The sequence below is a fragment of the Petromyzon marinus genome, chromosome 31, assembly GCF_048934315.1.
Source record: "Petromyzon marinus isolate PM22_M1 ecotype Great Lakes invasive population chromosome 31, UKy_Petmar_22M1.pri1.0, whole genome shotgun sequence".
NCBI lineage: Eukaryota > Metazoa > Chordata > Hyperoartia > Petromyzontiformes > Petromyzontidae > Petromyzon > Petromyzon marinus.
The window spans coordinates 7,143,849-7,166,022 of NC_133697.1; the positions used below are offsets into that span (position 1 = coordinate 7,143,849).

Consider the following 22,174-nt stretch of genomic DNA (forward strand, 5'->3'; position numbering starts at 1 on the left):
TGATGATGATTGCTTGTGTTGCAGTCGAAACGTCGTGAGAATTTTATTGTTTCATATATTTTTATTATTTTATTGTTTCCCTTCTACGTGACTTTACCGAAAGAACCAAGAATATGAATCCCTGCAGTCACGAAAGCTTTAAATCAAAAATTAATATCTTGTTTAGAAACTCTTGCTGCCATGTCTGTCTGCTGGCCCGAGTCACCCTTGCAAAAGAGCCGTATAGCTCCTTGCGTAATTTACTCAGGTAGTAAACTTCTGATTCTGATTTCAACCACATGCCAACGTTGGCCTCAACCTTAGGGTAAGTGTTGTTAGCGAGCACCTATTAAGGAGGATGGCACCGCACAACTTTCACTCCTCCGCTAGTGGCCCCCGCCTGGGTGGGCCAGTGAACCCAGTTTCCCCCCTTCACTAAGCCCTGCCGCGCCGATCCCAGACTTTTGTTCGTGGAATCTTTGCCCCCGCCCCCCCACATCCCTTCTTGTCCTGTGATCGGTGCTACGCACGGAGCTCGGGTTGAGTTGAAAAAAAAAAGATGGCACACCACATGCGGTGGTGGCAAGTGGCCAGCACCACGCCCGGCGGCCTTTGTCACTGGACCAGGTGCTCATCTAACGTTGAGTCGACCCAGGGGAGGCAAGGGACCGGTTCAAATATTCGCCACTGTTGTTGGTCATGAGCGGGAATTAAACTCGAATCGTTGAGGCAGTAGCCCTCCCCATTGTGGTCCGATTCACACACACACACACGTGATCAATTATATGCATTATTACTTCAGTCAGAATATTTATTTAGAATGGAAGAATGCGATGAGCTATGAAGCTCTTGTTTCGCAGGTGTCCAGTAGAAAGAGCCACGCGATTCTATTAATCCACAAAAATATGCAGATTATAGGGGAACCACGGCACTTTACTTGCGGCTAAATGAATCCGTAATATGACACTTGTTTACGCAGGAGAGCATCACCGAGTCTGCTGCCCACTACGTAGCCCCGTAGCAGCCTATAGCGCACGGTATGCATGGTGATCGCCCATCCAAACACTATCCAGGCTCACACCTGACTGGCTTCTGAGTATCTGACGAGACCGGGGTGCATTATTGGTGGTCACAGGCTGAGCTAAGTTACCATCTCTGATCTCGGTACCCGTGTTGTGGGGCCATGGTTGAGTAGTCGGTGTTAGCCGCTGCGGTCGTGACCGGTTTCTGCTTTCATTCCTGTTTCTCTACGCTGTAATGTGCACTGATGGCTACTTTATTGATGGGTGATATTGGCACTTAAAATAAAGATTGGTTCGCCTGCTATGCATGTATGTTTATATGTTGAACTCCTGTCGCACCGTACATAGCCAACCGTGCTTATTGAGGGTGTAAGGGTAGGACAACAAACTAAAATACAAAAGGCAGTTCTGAAGAAATGAGCTTTCAATCTAGATAATTTAAAAGTGCATAGCTCCAGTGGCTTCCTAATATTGTAAGCAAGAGCATTCCAGACGGCCGCAGAAGCACATCTGAAAGCGAGCCATGCAGTGACCGTTTTTGTTCGATGGTGAGCCAAAATCCACTGCGAGGATGACTGGAGTTCACATGGTGATGGTTTGTGCTCAGCAACGTATTGTGGTTCATTTGTGGCAAGCACTTTGTGTGTAATGAGTGCGACCTCATAACGTATTCGTTCAGCAACTGGAAGCTAATGCAGCTCAGCGAGCACCGGACAGACATGGTCGGAGCGTGCAGTACCCGTCGCGACACGTGCCGAAGCCTCCTCTACTGGTAGGGTAATGCACGGAAACTGGGGGCGGACGAGGAAGGGGGGGGGGGGGGTGGGGGGGGTGTTGGAGGGGATAGGCTTCGAAGGTGTAACCTGGATGCGAACTCGTCGACAGGAGGTACCGGGGAAGTTGCGGCAGCCGCCGGCGGTGCACCCCTTGAGCCAGCGACCATCGTGCACCGTGACGGTCCAGTAGCGCGGGTCTCCCTCGCGCTCCACCCGGTCCGGGGTTAGGTTGCAGATCTCCATCTTCGTGAAATGCCGCATGAAGTCGTCGAACGACATCCTGCAGCCGTCGCGTTTTTTTGTGATTGTCGTTGTCGTGTTGTGGTGTGGGCAATTGGGCCCAGGTAGAAATGAAACAGCGCGTTGAAATTCAGGAACGGAAGAATAAAACGAGGAGAGGGAAACATGGAGAATGAAAACAAAAGAGGGAGCAGAGCAATTATGTTTCCCAGACTACTGCGCAGGTTTTTCGCGATTGCGCTGTGCGTCTCTCCGAAGATTTTTCGGGTCAAACCGCTCGCCGTTGGGTGCGATGTTCCGACGTTTCATTCCACGGGCTGGGAGCTTCTCTGAGAACCAAATTGTTCCCGAACGGAATTGTTCCCGAACTGAATAATTCCCAAAGAAGCTTCCACCCAGCACGTGGTCCGAAAACTGAAACCACATTGGAGAGATATTCGCACAACGGTAAAGAGTAAAACATTTATATTTATCCGATAATCCACAACATTGCACGCCAAAAGGATCAAATGCCTCCCTACCAGAACTCTCCATCCTCCGCCATCACTTGCTGCAGACGGTTCCTCTCTCCCTGATCCAAGGCCTTCCACTCCGGGGCGCTGAGTACATCGACAGCCATTGGCACACATGTAAGGATCAATATTTACTTACACTTTTAGGCAACTATTGATTTTAGGCGTCAAGTCTGCATTGACCGCACATCATGCTTGTGGTAAAAGCATGGAAACAAACGTGTTTTGATGATAATAATAATAATATATACGTTGTTTTTGAAATTGTACGGCCTACACCAGAGAGCCTCATTTATGGCCTTGTCTCACCAGTGTTAGACCAAAGTGCGCCAAAAGCGAACATCACAAGGGCAATGCACATATCAAAGCGTCAATAGCTCCGTTTGAGCAGTTATATCTATGGAACCCTTTTTGTTGTTGCAATTGTCAAGATGATAATAGGTGTCTATTTGTTGTTTCAACATGTTAACACCTGAATTCTTGCTCGAAAGAATGAAGCCTATTTTTTTTTCATCATCTTCATACTGGCAAAAAAGGGTCACATAGATGTTACTTTTATGATGATGAAACCAATTAAATTGATGTACAAGACAAGATAGAAAATAGTCAGTGACAGTGCACAAAGTATTTTTAAAAATTTACAACAATTCAATGATGACCCTGAATTGTGACAATTAATTGAATTCCGGATTATGTGAATTGTTAGATGCTTGCGACTGGCTTGTCGACAGGATTTCTGGCTGACTGGTGAACAGACCAGCTGACGACCGCACTGAAGCGACACAATATTGTGATGCTTCTACGTTGGCAGTGGTGCACAAGTGCAAATAACAACAACAACAACAAACGCATTCGCCAATGGCACTGTGGTCCTATAGCAGGGGTCGGGAACCTATGGCTCGCGAGCCAGATGTGGCTCTTTTGATGATTGCATATGGCTCGCAGATAAAACAAAATATTCTCACTTGTTTTAATCCATCCATCGATTTTTCACTGCGCATGTCCTGTTCAGGGCTGCAGGAGCAATTGTCCATTATTTTAATTGGATGATACTGGCCTACGTTTGCCGTTGCTGGGTAAAACAGGTAAACGCCCCCTTTTGAATCAGTCTGAGACTGCGTCTGCTCGGTCATTAGCTCAAAGCTAACCCTTCGACGAAGAAGATGGCGAAAAGAAAAAAAGACGACGAGTATCGTACATTTCAGGACGAATGGACCGAAGAATTCGCCTTTGTGGAGAGAGCGGGTTCTGCGGTGTGTCTAATTTGCAATGACAAAATTACATCGTTGAAACGGTCGAATGTAAAGCGGCACTTCGACACGCGCCACGCTACCTTTGCATCAAAATACCCTGCGGGAGACAGCACAAAGAAAGCGTGCCAAGAGCTTCTGAGCAGGGTGCAAGCTAGCCAGCAGCAACTCCGCGTATGGACCCGGCAAGGTGACTATAATTCGGCTAGCTTTGCTGGTTCTTTAGCAATAGTGAGGAACGGAAAACCATTCACAGATGGCGAGTATGCTAAAACGTTCATGATGGATGTAGCCAATGAACTTTTTGATGATCTTCCGAACAAAGACAAGATAATCAAACGGATACAAGACATGCCTCTGTCGGCAAGAACTGTTCATGATCGTACCATCGTGATGGCAAACAAAGTGGAGGAAACGCAAGTGAAGGACATAAATGCAGCGCCGTTCTTTTCTCTGGCTTTGGATGAGTCAACAGACGTGAGCCATTTGTCGCAGTTCAGCGTGATTGCAAGATATGCTGTTGGTGACACACTGCGCGAAGAAAGTCTTGCTGTTCTGCCATTAAAAGGGTCCACAAGAGGTGAGGATTTATTCAAGTCTTTCATGGAGTTTGCTCAAGAAAAAAGTCTACCTATGGATAAACTTCTCTCAGTGTGTACTGATGGTGCTCCGTGTATGGTGGGGAAAAACAAAGGATTTGTGGCGCTTCTCCGTGAACATGAAAATAGACCCATCCTAAGTTTCCATTGCATTATACACCAGGAGGCACTTTGTGCTCAGATGTGTGACAGGCAGTTTGGCGAAGTGATGTCGCTGGTCATTCGTGTGATCAACTTTATTGTTGCCCGAGCCTTAAATGATCGCCAGTTTAAAACACTGCTGGATGAAGTTGTAAATAACTATCCTGGTCTGCTTTTGCACAGCAATGTGCGTTGGTTGTCAAGAGGGAAGGTGCTTAGCCGTTTTGCGGCTTGCCTGAACGAAATCCGGACTTTCCTTGAAATGAAAGGCGTCGGGCATCCTGAGCTAGCCGACACCGAGTGGCTCCTCAAGTTTTACTATCTCGTAGATCTGACTGAACATCTGAACCAGCTCAACGTGAAAATGCAAGGCATTGGAAATACAGTGTTATCCCTTCAACAAGCTGTATTTGCTTTTGAAAACAAGCTGGAGCTTTTCATCACGGATCTTGAAACAGGTCGTTTACTACATTTTGAAAAACTGAGCCAATTTAAAGATGCATGCACAGCAAGTGAGCCCATTCAAAACCTTGATCTCCACCAGCTAGCTGGCTGCACATCCAGTCTCCTACAGTCCTTCAAAGCACGCTTTGGAGAATTTCGTGAGCACACTCGTCTTTTTAAGTTCATCACCCATCCAAACGAGTGTTCACTGAACACAGCCGACCTGAATTACATCCCTGGTGTCTCCGTCAGAGATTTTGAAGCAGAAGTGGCTGACCTGAAGGCCTCAGACATGTGGGTGAATAAGTTCAAGTCACTGAATGAAGATTTGGAAAGAATCACACGACAGAAAGCGGAGTTGGCGAGCAAGCACATGTGGACAGAAATGAAAAAACTCCAACCCGAAGACCAGCTGATTCTCAAAACTTGGAACGCGCTTCCTGTCACATACCACACACTGCAGCGTGTGAGTATTGCTGTATTGACCATGTTTGGATCTACGTATGCATGTGAGCAGTCATTCTCACATCTTAAAAACATCAAGTCCAACCTACGATCACGTTTAACGGATGAAAGCCTCAACGCTTGCATGAAGCTTAACCTCACCAAGTACTAACCTGACTACAAAGACATCAGCAAATCCATGCAGCACCAGAAGTCGCATTAATGGTGAGTGTTATAACAACATTATTTAAAAGAATAAATTCAGAGGCTTATTATACTGACATTTAGTTCAATTCACTTTTAAAATATATTATATGGCTCTCACTGAAATAAATTTCCAATTTTTTGCTTTCATGGCTCTCTTAGTCAAAAAGGTTCCCGACCCCTGTCCTACAGTCTAAAACTACAATCGGTGACATTTCAGGCATTGGCCCTGATCTCTCTACAATGAAGTAGGGCCATTGCCAGTAAACGTCGTCTATTAGGATATAATTTTATGGAGATGTTATTGAGATTTTGACCATTTGTACCGATCAACCGGCTTGGCAGGCGGTTGGAAAGCGCTGACCGACAGGCGGATCCGGTTTAACCGACGGTCGAGTGGTCAGGCGTGCTTACCCGTTGGTGGCAGCATGTTATGGGATGCATCGATTCATCGATTAAATGTAATGGTTTAACAGTAAATGGCTTACACGAAGCGTGAGAATGATTAGCAAATGTTAATTTCTTTAGAACTGTTTTGTGTTGTTTAGTCTTGTTGTCCTTCGTCCGTACCTCCGATTAGCACGGTTGGCTATGTACAGCACGAAAGAGGTTCAACGTACATACTTAGTTAAACAAACGAGACGTGCAAGCGAGACAGCTGAGCCGACAGTACAAACGTGGCAGTGTGAAACGTGACAGGATATTCGGAGGCAACGGGTACAAATGAGATGGCCTATAACAGTTTTTATTCACTCATTCTCAGATGGGGGCCACTCGCAGGCGATGAGACATCATCAGTGTGAGGGCCGCCGCACATTTGAAACCACTGGGGTTTAGATCGCAGCACGATGACGATGGGAGGTGTTTTCACTCGTTGTGTATTGTTGGGGGCCGCACGTCAGGGGGTGCACTAATGGCCACCAGGGGACGCCAGTTGCCCGCGGGGCCTTCTAATGAAGAACACTGGCCTATACAATTGAGACGATAGGGATGAATTAGTTCCACAGTCTAAGGCCATGTTTATTTGACTATGAACGTTTTTTTCCAAGTATTTTTTCCCAGTCAACTTTTGTGACTGGAAATATACTTAATTCAATATAGCTTACGTTCATGCACTGTTTGCGATTTATTTTCTAACGCAGTTGTTTTTGCCCTGACTTCTCTTTGATCCATCGTTGTAATTAGTTTTTCAATAGCATGACACCCATGAAATAGAGCCTAACAGCGTATTGGGCCCTTCCTGCTGAAATAAAATGTATGGAGAAAAAAATCTATTTAAACGTCATCGCTTTTGTCATTCTCGGTGACCCAGGTCACTCTCACAAATGAGCCTCTTTTTTTCCTGATCACTTGAGTTCTCACTGGGTTAAACAGAATCTAATTGGGATAAAATCGGGGGGTGGGGGGATGGGGGAAGGACAAAATAAGAGTTAAAAAAATGCATCCTCACTGATCGCTCCAGGCACCGTTCCACTCCACCTCGCCCCAAGGGTTGCGGATGCGGAGCAGCTTGACCTTCTGACCACGATAGTTCACCTGCACGCGCACACCTTTAAGGGGTTAACTGCGTAAGAGGTAAAGGCGCAGCCCTGCAATGTCTTGCCCAGCGTCACTGAAGCGCCTTTAGGTTATGGCCTACTCCTGCATGCTGGCCGGACGTATTTGGAAGGGGTAGTGGTACCCACACGTCAGTGACGTGCGGTGAGGTCAGTGGCTGGGGAGGCACTGGCTAGTGTCAGAGCCAGATTCACACACTGAGGGGGGCGTGTCCTCACTGAGGGGGGGCGTGTCCTCACTAAGGGGGGGCGTGTTAGACACGTCCCCCCTCAGTGAGGCAGATGTGATAGCTGCCTCCCCTGGTGCTTTTTCATTGCAGTTTCATGACGAGACCAGCGAGCCTACATATCTTTGTACACATACGTGAAATAAGTTACCAGGAGTATGGAAGGCCAGGACATGAAATGAAGGGGTCTACAAACATTACATTGGTGACATACTGAGATAGTAACAGGCACGCGCTTATTGCCCGCGCTCCATCCAGTTACTGAGGGGTTGCGCAATCAGAGGGGAGGCTGAGCTCGTCGCTGCCTCACCTCTCGTCTCTTCCTGTATTTGCAGCGGAGCTCCGCAAATTTGGCGATTTTCCCTATAAAAATGATTGGAATCGTACAGAAATTACATTTATAACACAGATCAGTGGAAAAATCTTCATATTTTTTTCATTTGATGACTTTTTTTTTACTTTTCATAACAGCTATTTTCATTGACAGGTGAGGCTCTGCCTCCCCTGCCACGCCTGACCGCACGTCCCTGCCACACTTTACCCCAACACACGCGCCCTGCTATTGACCGTTTTTTTGTCTGGTGGAGATATTCGTGATGTACTGCTGGGTGGACAGAGGCTATTGAACGGGTGACCTGTGAATTGCAGGTCCAGCGCATTAACCTTCGCACGATGGTAGCATCTCCTTGACTGTGTATAGTAGGCCCTGTAAATAATACATTACATTGGAGCCTGGCACCCAGTATTCAATAAAAACGTATTTAAAATCTATGCCTATAAAAATGACAACCTGTGAAAGCCCTGGGAATCTTTGATGCTGTCCTGGCTGCCTCGGCTGTGCCTGGGATGCTGTTGTTTTTTGTTGTTGTTTGTTGCTGTTGCTGGGCTCCAGCTGTTTTGTTTTCACCTGCTGTAACACCGTGTTGCTCTCTCTGCTCTCTCCCGTGTTGCTCTCTCTACTCTCTCCCATGTTGCTCTCTCTGCTCTCTCCCGTGTTGCTCTCTCTGCTCTCCCCGTGTTGCTCTCTCTACTCTCTCCCATGTTGCTCTCTCTACTCTCTCCCGTGTTGCTCTCTCTGCTCTCCCCGTGTTGCTCTCTCTACTCTCTCCCATGTTGCTCTCTCTACTCTCTCCCGTGTTGCTCTCTCTGCTCTCCCCGTGTTGCTCTCTCTACTCTCTCCCATGTTGCTCTCTCTACTCTCTCCCGTGTTGCTCTCTCTGCTCTCCCCGTGTTGCTCTCTCTACTCTCTCCCATGTTGCTCTCTCTACTCTCTCCCGTGTTGCTCTCTCTGCTCTCTCCCGTGTTGCTCTCTCTACTCTCCCCGTGTTGCTCTCTCTACTCTCCCCCGTGTTGCTCTCTCTACTCTCCCCGTGTTGCTCTCTCTGCTCTCCCCGTGTTGCTCTCTCTACTCTCTCCCGTGTTGCTCTCTCTACTCTCCCCCGTGTTGCTCTCTCTACTCTCCCCCGTGTTGCGCTCTCTACTCTCCCCCGTGTTGCTCTCTCTGCTCTCTCCCATGTTGCTCTCTCTACTCTCCCGTGTTGCTCTCTCTGCTCTCTCCCGTGTTGCTCTCTCTACTCTCCCGTGTTGCTCTCTCTGCTCTCCCCGTGTTGCTCTCTCTACTCTCTCCCGTGTTGCTCTCTCTGCTCTCCCCGTGTTGCTCTCTCTACTCTCTCCCATGTTGCTCTCTCTACTCTCTCCCGTGTTGCTCTCTCTGCTCTCCCCGTGTTGCTCTCTCTACTCTCTCCCATGTTGCTCTCTCTACTCTCTCCCGTGTTGCTCTCTCTGCTCTCTCCCGTGTTGCTCTCTCTACTCTCCCCGTGTTGCTCTCTCTACTCTCCCCCGTGTTGCTCTCTCTACTCTCCCCGTGTTGCTCTCTCTGCTCTCCCCGTGTTGCTCTCTCTACTCTCTCCCGTGTTGCTCTCTCTACTCTCCCCCGTGTTGCTCTCTCTACTCTCCCCCGTGTTGCGCTCTCTACTCTCCCCCGTGTTGCTCTCTCTGCTCTCTCCCATGTTGCTCTCTCTACTCTCCCGTGTTGCTCTCTCTGCTCTCTCCCGTGTTGCTCTCTCTACTCTCCCGTGTTGCTCTCTCTACTCTCCCCCGTGTTGCTCTCTCTACTCTCCCCCGTGTTGCTCTCTCTGCTCTCCCCCGTGTTGATCTCTCTGCTCTCCCCCATGTTGCTCTCTCTACTCTCCAATGTTGCTCTCTCTACTCTCCCGTGTTGCTCTCTCTACTCTCCCCCGTGTTGCTCTCTCTACTCCCCCCCGTGTTGCTCTCTCTGCTCTCCCCCGTGTTGCTCTCTCTACTCCCCCCCGTGTTGCTCTCTCTACTCTCTCCCGTGTTGCTCTCTCTACTCTCCCCCGTGTTGCTCTCTCTACTCTCCCCGTGTTGCTCTCTCTGCTCTCCCCGTGTTGCTCTCTCTACTCTCTCCCGTGTTGCTCTCTCTACTCTCCCCCGTGTTGCTCTCTCTACTCTCCCCCGTGTTGCTCTCTCTACTCTCTCCCGTGTTGCTCTCTCTGCTCTCTCCCATGTTGCTCTCTCTACTCTCCCGTGTTTCTCTCTCTGCTCTCTCCCGTGTTGCTCTCTCTACTCTCCCGTGTTGCTCTCTCTACTCTCCCCCGTGTTGCTCTCTCTACTCTCCCCCGTGTTGCTCTCTCTGCTCTCCCCCGTGTTGCTCTCTCTGCTCTCCCGTGTTGCTCTCTCTGCTCTCCCCCGTGTTGCTCTCTCTACTCTCCCCCGTGTTGCTCTCTCTACTCTCCCCCGTGTTGCTCTCTCTACTCTCCCCCGTGTTGCTCTCTCTACTCTCCCCGTGTTGCTCTCTCTACTCTCCCCGTGTTGCTCTCTCTACTCTCCCCCGTGTTGCTCTCTCTACTCTCCCCCGTGTTGCTCTCTCTGCTCTCCCCCGTGTTGCTCTCTCTGCTCTCCCGTGTTGCTCTCTCTGCTCTCTCCCGTGTTGCTCTCTCTACTCTCCCGTGTTGCTCTCTCTACTCTCTCCCGTGTTGCTCTCTCTACTCTCCCGTGTTGCTCTCTCTACTCTCCCCCGTGTTGCTCTCTCTACTCTCTCCCGTGTTGCTCTCTCTACTCTCCCCCGTGTTGCTCTCTCTGCTCTCCCGTGTTGCTCTCTCTGCTCTCTCCCGTGTTGCTCTCTCTACTCTCCCGTGTTGCTCTCTCTACTCTCTCCCGTGTTGCTCTCTCTACTCTCCCGTGTTGCTCTCTCTACTCTCCCCCGTGTTGCTCTCTCTGCTCTCACCCGTGTTGCTCTCTCTGCTCTCACCCGTGTTGCTCTCTCTGCTCTCTCCCGTGTTGCTCTCTCTTTGCCCCCCACCCCCCACCTCCTCACCACCCTACATCTCCCTTCTCGAACTTAAGTCGCCGGGTTGATGGCTCGGTACGTTACCACTGTGCAGGACGTGGTGGTGCGCACGTCTAAGCCATGCAGATTCATGGCAGGGTCGGTACGTCAGGCGGAGCTCATTTTAATGCGCTCTGAAATTTTTAAAACCCACCGGGCTGCGGTTGCGATCAGCGTGTGGCAGTACAGCAAGTAGGTTCGTAAACGCGACTGTGTTAGCCCCTCGCACTCAGGGCATTCTCGCTTCCTGCCACGTGAAGCAAAATTACAACCAGATCCCTCTTTTAAATATTGAATTAGTCCGAATGCAGGACCCTACTTTAAAAAAAGCCTTGAGATCAGCGAGGGCTTTCCCGGAGCCACATGCGAACAACGTTGCTTTGTGCTCTGACCTCATCGACCCCCGTGATGGAATAAGCGTGGCCCTTCACGAGACCATTTGACGTCCGCGCCTCAGACTCGGAGGCATTCGTCACCTGCGGGGAGTGGGGGGGGGGAGGCAGCAGGAGAACCACCATGTTTAGACGCTACAGTTGGACAGAAACAACCACCTCAACCGTAACGATGGCCATACAGCACGGCGCTCATCGTGCCAGTGTACATATCATCATCAGTATATATAGGTAATGTATGTTGAACTTATTTCGCACCATGTGTAGCCGAATGTGCTCATCAGAGGTGCGGGGAAAGGACAACAAGATGATGTGATATACTCTATCGTAGAGTGTATCACGTTATTATCATAATCGTCGTCTTTTCAAGGTAACAGGATTACCGAAGACCCTTATTCATCATTCAAATCATCGCCATTGTTATTACTGTGAAACAGAATAAAGGTCGGGTGAGAGGTGGGTTAGAGTTGGGATTATGGTCAGGTTTAGAGTTGATATTGGTTTCGGCTCACAGTTGGAGTTAGGTTTGGAGTTCAGGCTAGAGTCAGGGTTGGAATCGGGGTCAGGGTCAGAGAGTTTGGGTCAGGGTCAGGGCTGGAGTCCCACGCACGTCGATGGAGCACCCCATCATGGAGCCCTTCTGCCGCGCCTTGCACATGATGCGGAACAGATCCGGCGGAGCGGTCTTCAGGTCGAGCAGCTCGTACACGCCCCCCGTGAAGTCCTCCATGGCCTCCGCAATGCTGCCGCCCTTGAGGGCCTCATAAGAGCCGTTAAGCCTGTGTGCCACGCGGTGGACACGAGCCAGGTTTAATCCACTGCTGGATGAAGTCCTCCACAAGCCGACGGCATCGCTCGAGGTCCTGCGATGCAGCGGTCCGTCGAAGCGCGTGCACCGATTTCATCGCTCTGTCTCCACGGCGGCTGCATGCTTAGGAGTGTTCCTTTGGCTTCCACTCCATCGCTAGTCTTGGCCAATGGCCATCATCCCTTCCACCAACGTGTCCTGCCCAAGCTCACGTACTGTTTGCTCGTCATGAGTAAAGATCTACGTATCTCCTGTGGCGTGCTCTGCCATATGGATCGGATCGAAAATATTGACACTCGCAATTTTTTTAACGGAATTTGAAAATGGTGCAAAGAAGGATGGAGAGGCCCGTGCCTGGAGTTAGACTGAGGCACAGAAAACAAACAAAAAAACACATACATAGAACATATACAAGTTGGAGACATCACATTGATTTAAAAAAAAAAATAAGTTGGCTTGGGTATGGCACATCGTGGCAAGAAGGGGAGATGATGAGAGTGGCATCCAAACAAGCAAACACACCCCAGTCCAACCGCCGCAGAGATGGAGCAATGAGACCGGCTGACATGCAGAAAGGGTGGTGAATTATGGCATCCCAGGACCACGAGGGATGCTGGCAGTGTGAGGAGGAGACCCTCATTCAGAAGTGGACAGATCAAGACATCGTGGAGATGCTCACGATGATGATCCTCACTTGGAGTAGGCCTTCTCGAGGAGCGCGCTCCAGAACTCGCGTTTGTCGGCCGAGTGCACGAACACGAGCTGCCCGTTCTTTGTTGGAAGTCGGTCATCAATGAAGACGTCCATCCACTCGCCAAAGTGCCAGAACTTTTGCACATATGAAGACAAAGATCGCCCGTTTAGCCTGAAGAAACTGTTGGGGCAAGCGTTGTTAGCGAGCACCTATGAAGGCTGGCACGGCACATGAGGGGTTGGGTAGACAGCATCGCGCCCGACCACCTTTGTCTCCCCAATGACAATGGTTACACATCGCACCAGGTACTCATTTGAGGCCGTGTCGACTTCGGAGAGGCCCATGACCGGTTCGGATAATAGTCACTGATGTTGGCCATGAGCGGGAATTGAACTCGGGATGCTGGGTTCATAGAGCGGTGTGCTAACCCTTGCACTACCGCTCCCCACAAAGACGAAAATCCCTGGCACAGCCTTAACAGACTGTTGGGACGAGCTCTGTTAGCGAGCACCTATGAAGGACGGCATGACACATGAGAGGGTGGTTGGCCAGCACCACGCTCAGCCGCCTTTGTCTCCCCAATGACAATGGTTACACATCGCACCAGGTACTCATTTGAGGCTGAGTCAACCCAGGACCGGTACAGATAATTGCCACTGGTGTTGGCCGTGAGCGGGAATCAAAGTCGGGTCGCTAGGTTCGTAGCACAGAGCAGTAACCGATACACTACCGCTCTCCACAATATACATAAATACACATACATCACTTATTGACTTTTTTATTATCTCTAAATGTATATTGAGCGACTTGCCTGGAAGTGGAATATTCCAGCGTAGCCATCCCTGAAGTTCTGGCCCGGGGGCACCACCTTCGCCAGCAGTTGATCGTTGAGCGTCAGTGACGCGATGGCAGCCAGCAGCCAACAGTCACCTGGTGAGCCGCGCGGAATTCAGAGCGGTCGGTTCAGTCGAGATGCAGGTGGCAGGGGGGGTTGTGGGGGGGGGGGGTGCGAGATGCACTCAGCCTCGGTCCCACTTGCCCCGAGCTTGTTAGAGCAACAGTGCATTCTTGACGTTGCACTGTCTGCTCCGTGAGCCGGTGCAGAAATTGGTACCACCTACGGCAGCAAAGCTTTAGCAGTGCCGATGTATTTATATGGCCAATAAGAGTGAATTACCTGACAGGCCCCATTCATTTCAAGTGGTTGTCAGATCAATTCACGGTTAGTTATCGGCCACGTAAGGAAATGTGGGGCCACGAAAGTGATGGCAGCCCAGGTGGTAGCGTCAAATGAGACATCTGGGCTCAGCTCATGGACTATGCGGTGGTAGTGGTGATGGTTGTGCTCGTGACATGCAATGACACTCAAAATAAATCTCGGTACAAAATTGAGGCCATGTGAAGCATCGAAGATTCGCTGACAGGAGGTCAAGGAACAGCCCCAGATGTTATGGGCGAACTGCGATGGCTAGCGAATACCATCCCAAAGGACACGCACACACACACACATTGCCATTATACTAGCTCTAATGAGTGTTCATTTGTTGTATGGGATAAAGGCAAAGACAAAGACCTCCCGTGTAGTCTTAGCAGACTTTTGGGCAAAGGGTTGTTAGCGAGCACCTATGAAGGCTGCTGGCACGGCACATGAGGGGTGGGTCGCCAGCACCACGCCCGCCCGCTTTTGTCTCCCTAGCGGCGATGCTAACACACCACACCGAGTACTCATTTGAGGCTGAATCGACGAGGGGGGGGAGCCCCAGGACCAATTCCGATAATTGTCACGAGTGGTGGCCGTGAAGCGGGAATAGAACTCGGGTCGCCGGGTTTGTAGCGCAGAGCGCTATAACCGATACCCTACCACGCCCCATATCGCTAACACACGCACGCACACGATGTTACAATCTCATCTTCTGCCACGTGCCTTACCCAGAGCGCCCTGTTTGATGTCCGTTCTTGTGGCACCGTCCACGATGAACTCCGGGTTTTGAACGATCTCCTGCAAAACAGTGCAAGGTGTAAAGGTGTAGGCCCTGCACATTTTCTCGCTCACCCCACTGCCGGCCAGCAAAAAAAAAACAGCTTCCACTACAGGGGGCTCTCGAGAGCCCCCACTTTACCCCACCGTCAGAAGGAGGTCAGGGGTCGGCTACCTGCGGCTCCGGAGCCGAATGCGCCTCTTTAAGGACTGCTTCGAGGCTCTCCCGACACAATAATTACACCGCAAAAAAAAAAAAACCCTCCTAATTATTTTCGATAAACGGCGAATGTCTAAAAGCCCGACAATGATTTGTTGTGCGGCATTACATATCATTGTGCGTGTGCTGTTCTCAGAATAGTGATTACAAAAAACGCATGTCTTTACGGCATTCATTAAGTACCGTCCCGTTTGTATTCACGCGCGTTGCAGCTCTCGAAATATGTAGGGGGTTTTTTTTTACCGACTTCGAAGAAAATCGCTCTTCTTGTTATTTTGTTTGCTCACGCCTGCCCTCGATGGCATTTTGGCCACGTGTTCCACGTTGTGGTCGATCTTCTTGTAAAAGATGGGAGTTGCCCACACTTTAAAACCAGCGCACAGTTGGATGGACAGAGGTGGCGGTGGAGGATTTAAGGAAATTCCCCATTGTATCAACTGCCCGTGCCTGGAACACAAACACGAACCGGGGACCTTTGCATTGGAATTCCATTGTGGTAACCAATTACTCCACGACCGCCTCTTACGAACAGCACCATGATGGTAATTAGAAACGTGCGTTTAGAGTATGTATGAACGTTGAACTTCTTTCGCGCTGTATGTAACAAACCGTGCTGATCATAGGTCCGAGTATTCGACTGAGATCAATTCCCACGTGATAAGCAATTTCTTTAATTTGTGGCCAGGTCGCTTCTGCAAACCGTATGGCTCAGTGGGGCATTACCTGGTCAAAATAAATAATAAAAAAACGTTCGCACGATTCCCCATGCAGGACGCAACGCAAAACAATGGGAGCGTACAGTGGCGTTCGTTACATTTAAATTGGCTCACTCCGCTTTCTCAACGGATCGCTGGTCTCTCTACTCGGGCATGCCGCTACACAGCGCGGACACTGCATTGTCAAGAGGCGTGGGTTGGCATGGCCAGGGCGTTGCCAGCTTCGCAGCGGTTCCACGGCAAGTGGCGTCTTGCGGCCCTGGGCAAGCGGCATCTTGCAGTGTGTCGGGACGTAGGCGAAGGAGGGGGAGGGGGTGCCGTTGACGCTAATAAAACGTGCGAAAGTGAATCTGTGACAGCACTTTGCCGATCCACTGCTGGATGAAGGCCTCCCCATGATGAACATGGAGTTGTTTCCCCCCCCCATAACTTTACCGCGCTGACCGGTGCGGGTTGTTGAAGTGGTAATAAGGGGCCGTCCATAAATGACGTCACGCGATTTTGGACGATTTTTTTTTACCGCCCCCCCGCCCTCGTCACACGGCGTCACAAAAAGTCAGACCCCTACTCGAATATGACGTCACAAAGCTCTGCCCCCCCCCCCAAAAAAAGAAAAATGTTTAAAATCGCTTTAAACTATTGTCATTGTAGTGCGTATTTAATGTGGCGCTGCACTCTGATGTTGTAGGAGAAAACATTTATTAAAAAGTATATTTAATTAAGTAGAACGTGTTGTCTATATTTATTTAAAGTTGCGCATTTTGATGTGACGTCACATTTCTCAAACCCCCCCCGCTCGTCACACATCGTCACAAATGTCTGACCCCCCCCTTCCCCTAGGTGCGTGACGTCATTTATGGACGGCCCCTAATCCCAAGACATCGGACATCAGCTGTGGATGCCAATGGAACTCGGGTAACCGGTTTCATGGCACGATGCGTTTAACCACTGCCACCACTGTGCTCCCCTTACGACTGCGCAGAGGGATCTCTGAATTCTATCTGCCTTCCGTGGGGAGCAACAACAATAACTAGCGTCGTGGCTTAAGATGTATCGCTGTGCCCACTTCAACAGACACTCCAGTATTCTTAGCTCTTTCGGTAAAGTCACGTTGAAGGGAAACAATAAAATAATAAAATATATATAAAACAATAAAAATTCTCACGACGTTTCGACCATAACACAAACGGTCGTCATCAGGTGTGTCGGTTTGCATAAATTTATTTATTTTTAAACGGTGTGTTTATTTATTAAAAAAAAAACGTCAGCGCCACACGCAGCGATTTGGCAGTTTATTTAGAAGGACTAGTCCATCTATGTTCTGAAAAGAGGAGGGGGGAGACGAAAAATTAATGTATGCTGTCTGAAAGCCACTGTAAGCGTGAACAATCAATTAAGACCTGAAATGGTTTATCAAATCTTTCCAATGATTGCTAAGCCAGAATCCATCTTCTTGGTTGAAATTGTCTCTGTGCTTGTATATGTGGATAGCCTCATGAACGAATCTCTCATGGTAGCCAGATGGCTTACAAAGAACCTCTGTCTTGAAAAAGTCAATGTCATGTGAGCCTACTGAATTATAACAATGATCTGCCACGGCCGAGGTGTTGGTCCTACCGTGTTTAAGGTCTGCTTTGTGTTCACGAATGCGGTCCGAGACATGGCGTTTGGTTTCTCCAATGTAACTACTACCACAGAGGCAACTTAGTTTGTAGACACCAGGGTACTGTATGTCCGGAATCACATCTTTTACAGATGGAACCAGATCACGGATTTTATGTAATGTGTTGAAACGGACCTGGATCTTGTGTTTATTCAAGATTTTGGAGATCTTTTTTGTGATCCCCGCAATGTAGGGTAAAGTGATGGTTTCGAAAGGCTCCTCAAGAGGGTCCTTCTTCATGGTTAAACACAAGATCCAGGTCCGTTTCAACACATTACATAAAATCCGTGATCTGGTTCCGTCTGTAAAAGATGTGATTCCGGACATACAGTACCCTGGTGTCTACAAACTAAGTTGCCTCTGTGGTAGTAGTCACATTGGAGAAACTAAACGCCATGTCTCGGACCGCATTCGTGAACACAAAGCAGACCTTAAACACGGTAGGACCAACACCTCGGCCGTGGCAGATCATTGTTATAATTCAGTAGGCTCACATGACATTGACTTTTCCAAGACAGAGGTTCTTTGTAAGCCATCTGGCTACCATGAGAGATTCGTTCATGAGGCTATCCACATATACAAGCACAGAGACAATTTCAACCGAGAAGATGGATTCTGGCTTAGCAATCATTGGAAAGATTTCATAAACCATTTCAGGTCTTAATTGATTGTTCACGCTTACAGTGGCTTTCAGACAGCATACATTAATTTTTCGTCTCCCCCCTCCTCTTTTCAGAACATAGATGGACTAGTCCTTCTAAATAAACTGCCAAATCGCTGCGTGTGGCGCTGACGTTTTTTTTTATAAATAAACCGTTTAAAAATAAATAACTTTATGCAAACCGACACACCTGATGACGACCGTTTGTGTTATGGTCGAAACGTCGTGAGAATTTTTATTGTTTTATATATTTTATTATTTTATTGTTTCCCTTCAACGTGACTTTACCGAAAGAGCTAAGAATATGAATTACTGCAGTTGCGAAAGCTTTAAATCAAAATTTAGACACTCCAGTGTTCTCTTACAGGGTCTGTGTGTTCCCGGTATACATGTGTACACAGTAGGCAGTATATAACAATAATTGCCTCTATATAATTTACGTATGATGGTGACGATTGGATTCAAGAATCGTTTTTTTTTTAGTTGGTCAATATACCGGCCTCTGGTGGCTAGAGGAGTGAGGCACGTGAAGCCATTACTCTAACAGTATATACAACAAATACAAATTGTGACAATCGATTAAATATGTGGGGGTGGTCAGTTGTTGAACGCCCATTAATGTGCAACTTGATTATTTATCAGCAAATTACACCGATGGGTGATGCGATGAATACGCGGGGCAATAACGCACGAAATTGAGAAAATCAGAGGTCGCAATACTCAACCGTAGTTGCGTGAGCGGTGACTGCGGCCTCGTGTTTTTATAATGTTTAGTTTAACAAAGCGTCATTCACTCAAAACTGCGTCTCCAAATCGCCGAGGAAGCACAGACAAGCCGGAAGGCAAGCCAGGCGGTCACCTTGCTGTCCTCCTATATATATAAAAAGATGTTATCAGCCAATCAATGGCTGTTTGAATGTGAGTTGAAATCAGGGCGCCGGGAGAAAACCCCGAGCGTGGAAGGGGATGAAACACTCCATCCCATACAGATGGAACAGGTGGGAATCCGCACCAAGCTGTAACACTTTCTCCCGGCGAACCAGGCCTACGGCTCCTCCATCGACACGCACGGGAAGGGAGTTTCTGCGACATTTGTGTGTGATCCACCTCGCCCTCCGCGGTGCTGGATTACGGGCGTGTACCACCACCGCCCTGGCTTGGCGAGGCCTTCATCCAGCAGTAGATTGATCATGGCTGATGATTAGTCTGCACGCTCTGTTCTCACCGTGCTGTGTTCGTGGCAGACTTCAAAATCACCTGTCGTGTGTGTGTTTTAAATTAACAGCGCCGTGCGTAATATGCTTGTCTTGGAATTCAGACTTCAACCTCCCTCCCTCCTCCATTCCGTAACTTGCCCCCTAAGCGAATCGTTGCTATGCTATGGCGAAGAGACGTTGCCCGAAGTTTTATCTATTTTAAAAAAAATAAAATTTATCTTAGGGCAGTGATATGACAAATGTGTTGAGTTTTGGTTTTATGTCCTTATGTACCTCTCGCCAAGGCAGTATCACGAGATTGTTTAACCAGCTAATCACTTTGTAAAACAAACAAAAAACGACGTGGGCCGGAATGCCTATTGGCTAATTAACTTTTTTTTAAAGTTGTTCCTATTGAAAGAAATAATAGGAACATGTTGATTAGACCAGTGCAATCCATTGCAAGGCCCGCGGGTCACTGGCGGCCCCTTAGTGGCCTTTTGTGTTGCCCCTGACGTGCGGGCCCCCGACAGCACACGACGAGTGACAACACCACCACCTGGCAGGTGGTGCTGTTGTCACTCACACTGATGAATCTCTGCAAAATTGGTGAAGAACACTGGATGAGACAATGTAATCCGATTAACGGCAGCATTATGTGTGTACGTATGTTGAACTTCTTTCGCACCGTACGTAGCCAACCGTGCGAAACTGGAGGCACTAAATAAGGGGATGGCGGGAGGGTGGGCAGTGGTCAAGGAATCCTGACGGTATGGCGACCAAGGAGTAGAACACGCGTGACGAAGGACATCCGCCGATGGGATGGGACAATGAAATCCGTTAATGTGCAGGAGGCAAGGCGGATTATTATATCGCAGGATTATGAGTTGTGGTAGCGTCTTCATCTAGCGGTAGATTGACCATGGCTGATGATGATGATGGTGATGAGGTTGGTAATATGCGACAGAAACGGACACTTGTCTAAATATTTGTGACCTGGTTCATAATCAGAAGTGAGCCGCTAATGCAACACAAGCACATGTTCAGGAATCTGGATTCACACGTGACAGTGAAAGTGTCGTGATAATTATTTGAGCCTCGGTGTGACGCGTATACTGCGGTTATGAATTGAGGCTTTGTGAAGCGTGTACATGCCATTCAATCAACCGACGGATCATGTACAGTAATTACCGTTGAACACTTTCTAAGCGCTTCCACTGCTGGATGAGGGCTTGCTGGTGAGTATGCACTCTATGATCGTGCTCTTATGCCTGACAGTGATCCGAATGTGTGTACTACTACGGTTCAATGTTCCCCTTGTTGTAATTCAATCGCGGATGATGAGATACACTCTACAGTACAACATTTCTGTTTTATTTTGATGATGAAGCTTCCTTCTACGGTGCCATTACTTCTGACAAGATGATGATGTTAATAATGACGATGACAGGAGGATCATCTGCAACAGTGTTCTTACTCCTTCCCGACATCATGTTGATGAGGGTGACTCTCTAAACGATAGCGTCACGCCGACACGCACACGATCGCTGTGCTATTGCAAACTTTTAAGGTCATAACACACCGATGGTGATAACGCACTGAGTGTTCGTATCCTGGGTATGATGATAATGGTGTACACTTACGAACCTTTGTTAATCCACTGATGAATGACGCAGCGGGTGGAATTTAAACAAAACTTCGAATTTACTTCAACCGGCGCACCGGGACATCGACCGAATCTGACCGGCCACACCTCTGGATTGCAAGTCCAGTGTGCTAACTTTCCATCACACCACGACAACATCTCAATGATGATGATATTTGTTTATGATGATGATGGATTATCGTAATGATATCATTGTGAAAATGCATTTTTTTACCTGCGGTCGCTTCCACTGGTGTCGCTGTCCGGAGAAGGACGGACCCAGGGATGAGTCCGTGGCCGGGAACTCCGCGTCCTCAAAGAGGGCACCCTTCGCCAGGCACTCCTTCTTCAGCTCCGCGAAAGCCTTGTGCTTCGTCTGGCACACGAAGGCACCCCTGTTCCTGATGGCGCTGTTGCTGAAGGCCCCGGGCTCATGGGGTCCGAACACGGCCGCGGGATTATGCGGAGCGGGCGCGTTCCCCCCTCGACCTCCGGCACCTCCAGCGCCGGCGGGGCCACCCCCAGACAGAAACCCAGGAATGCCCGAAAATCCTGAGAAGGGGAGATTGTCTGTCGAGAAGAATGCCATCTTTTACAAAAAAAAACTTCTGAAGTCCCCCCGTAGCAGCCTGTCTCAGTGTGTGTGGTGAATTAGTTAGCCAAGCTGGCTGTCTCGCTAGCTATACGTTGTCAACGTGTGATTGTTATGATGATCGCGATGGTGCCTGTGGTTGTGAGTGCGCTTTGCTCCGTGCAGGATACACGTCATGCGGGCAAACCGAGTTTGTGTTGTGTTTTATTTCATTATTAATGCGCTTTAGTTATTGCCGAGAGCGCAGGGAACAAAAAAAAACTGGGCTGGGTTGGTTTGGGCTGGGCCGGATTGCGACTCCACCCATCCGAGTCAAGCACAGAGCTCACCCACCCCCCCCATATGGGCTCTCTCTCTCTCTCTGCCATGCAACAGTCAGAGATTTATTTCACCCAGCTCTGCGACCCGGAAAATATACTTTTGTATATGCAGTATGCCCCTCGCTACGGCTGTGGCCAGGGTAAAAAAAAAATGCAAAAAATTCCTCCGGCAGCGGGGGAATGGGGAAAATTTTCAGGAGCTCAGCCCTCGGACAGCCTCCGGCTGAAGTGAAGTCCGGGCTATGGCTACTGGTCACGCGCAGCTTGATTCATTACGGTCAGTGAGAAATTCGGCTCTGATGCACAGCGATGCAACCAAAAGCCACTAAACATGCATTGCTTCTTTAACTGGACCACAGTAAAAAAAATGCATTCGTCATTGTCATAATAACCAGCCATAACCTTTCCACTGCTGAATAAATACCCCTCTCAACGTCGTGTCGGACATGAGAGTTGTTTGACCATACTTTACCGCGCCGGTCAGTACGGGTTATTGAAGCGATGCTAATCATCATTGTGGTGAGGTGATTAATTATATATATTTGC

The 22,174-nt window shown here is 48.8% G+C and overlaps 1 protein-coding gene across 1 annotated transcript in view; it reads right to left on the minus strand.

Annotated features, from left to right (window-relative positions):
* LOC116947736 (calpain-9-like) overlaps positions 1-21,622 on the minus strand; it is a 37,629-nt gene extending 16,007 nt beyond the window's left edge. The window contains exons 1-9 of the mRNA XM_032963791.2: positions 20,952-21,622; positions 14,567-14,636; positions 13,449-13,567; positions 12,638-12,771; positions 11,746-11,914; positions 11,136-11,219; positions 7,062-7,147; positions 2,539-2,616; positions 1,894-2,057 (exon numbers count right to left, since the gene is read on the minus strand). Of these exons, the coding sequence (XP_032819682.1) occupies positions 1,894-2,057; positions 2,539-2,616; positions 7,062-7,147; positions 11,136-11,219; positions 11,746-11,914; positions 12,638-12,771; positions 13,449-13,567; positions 14,567-14,636; positions 20,952-21,305 (1,258 nt within the window). The 5' untranslated portion in view covers positions 21,306-21,622. The remainder of the gene's footprint in view (positions 1-1,893; positions 2,058-2,538; positions 2,617-7,061; positions 7,148-11,135; positions 11,220-11,745; positions 11,915-12,637; positions 12,772-13,448; positions 13,568-14,566; positions 14,637-20,951) is intronic.
* Positions 21,623-22,174: the final 552 nt, after the last annotated feature.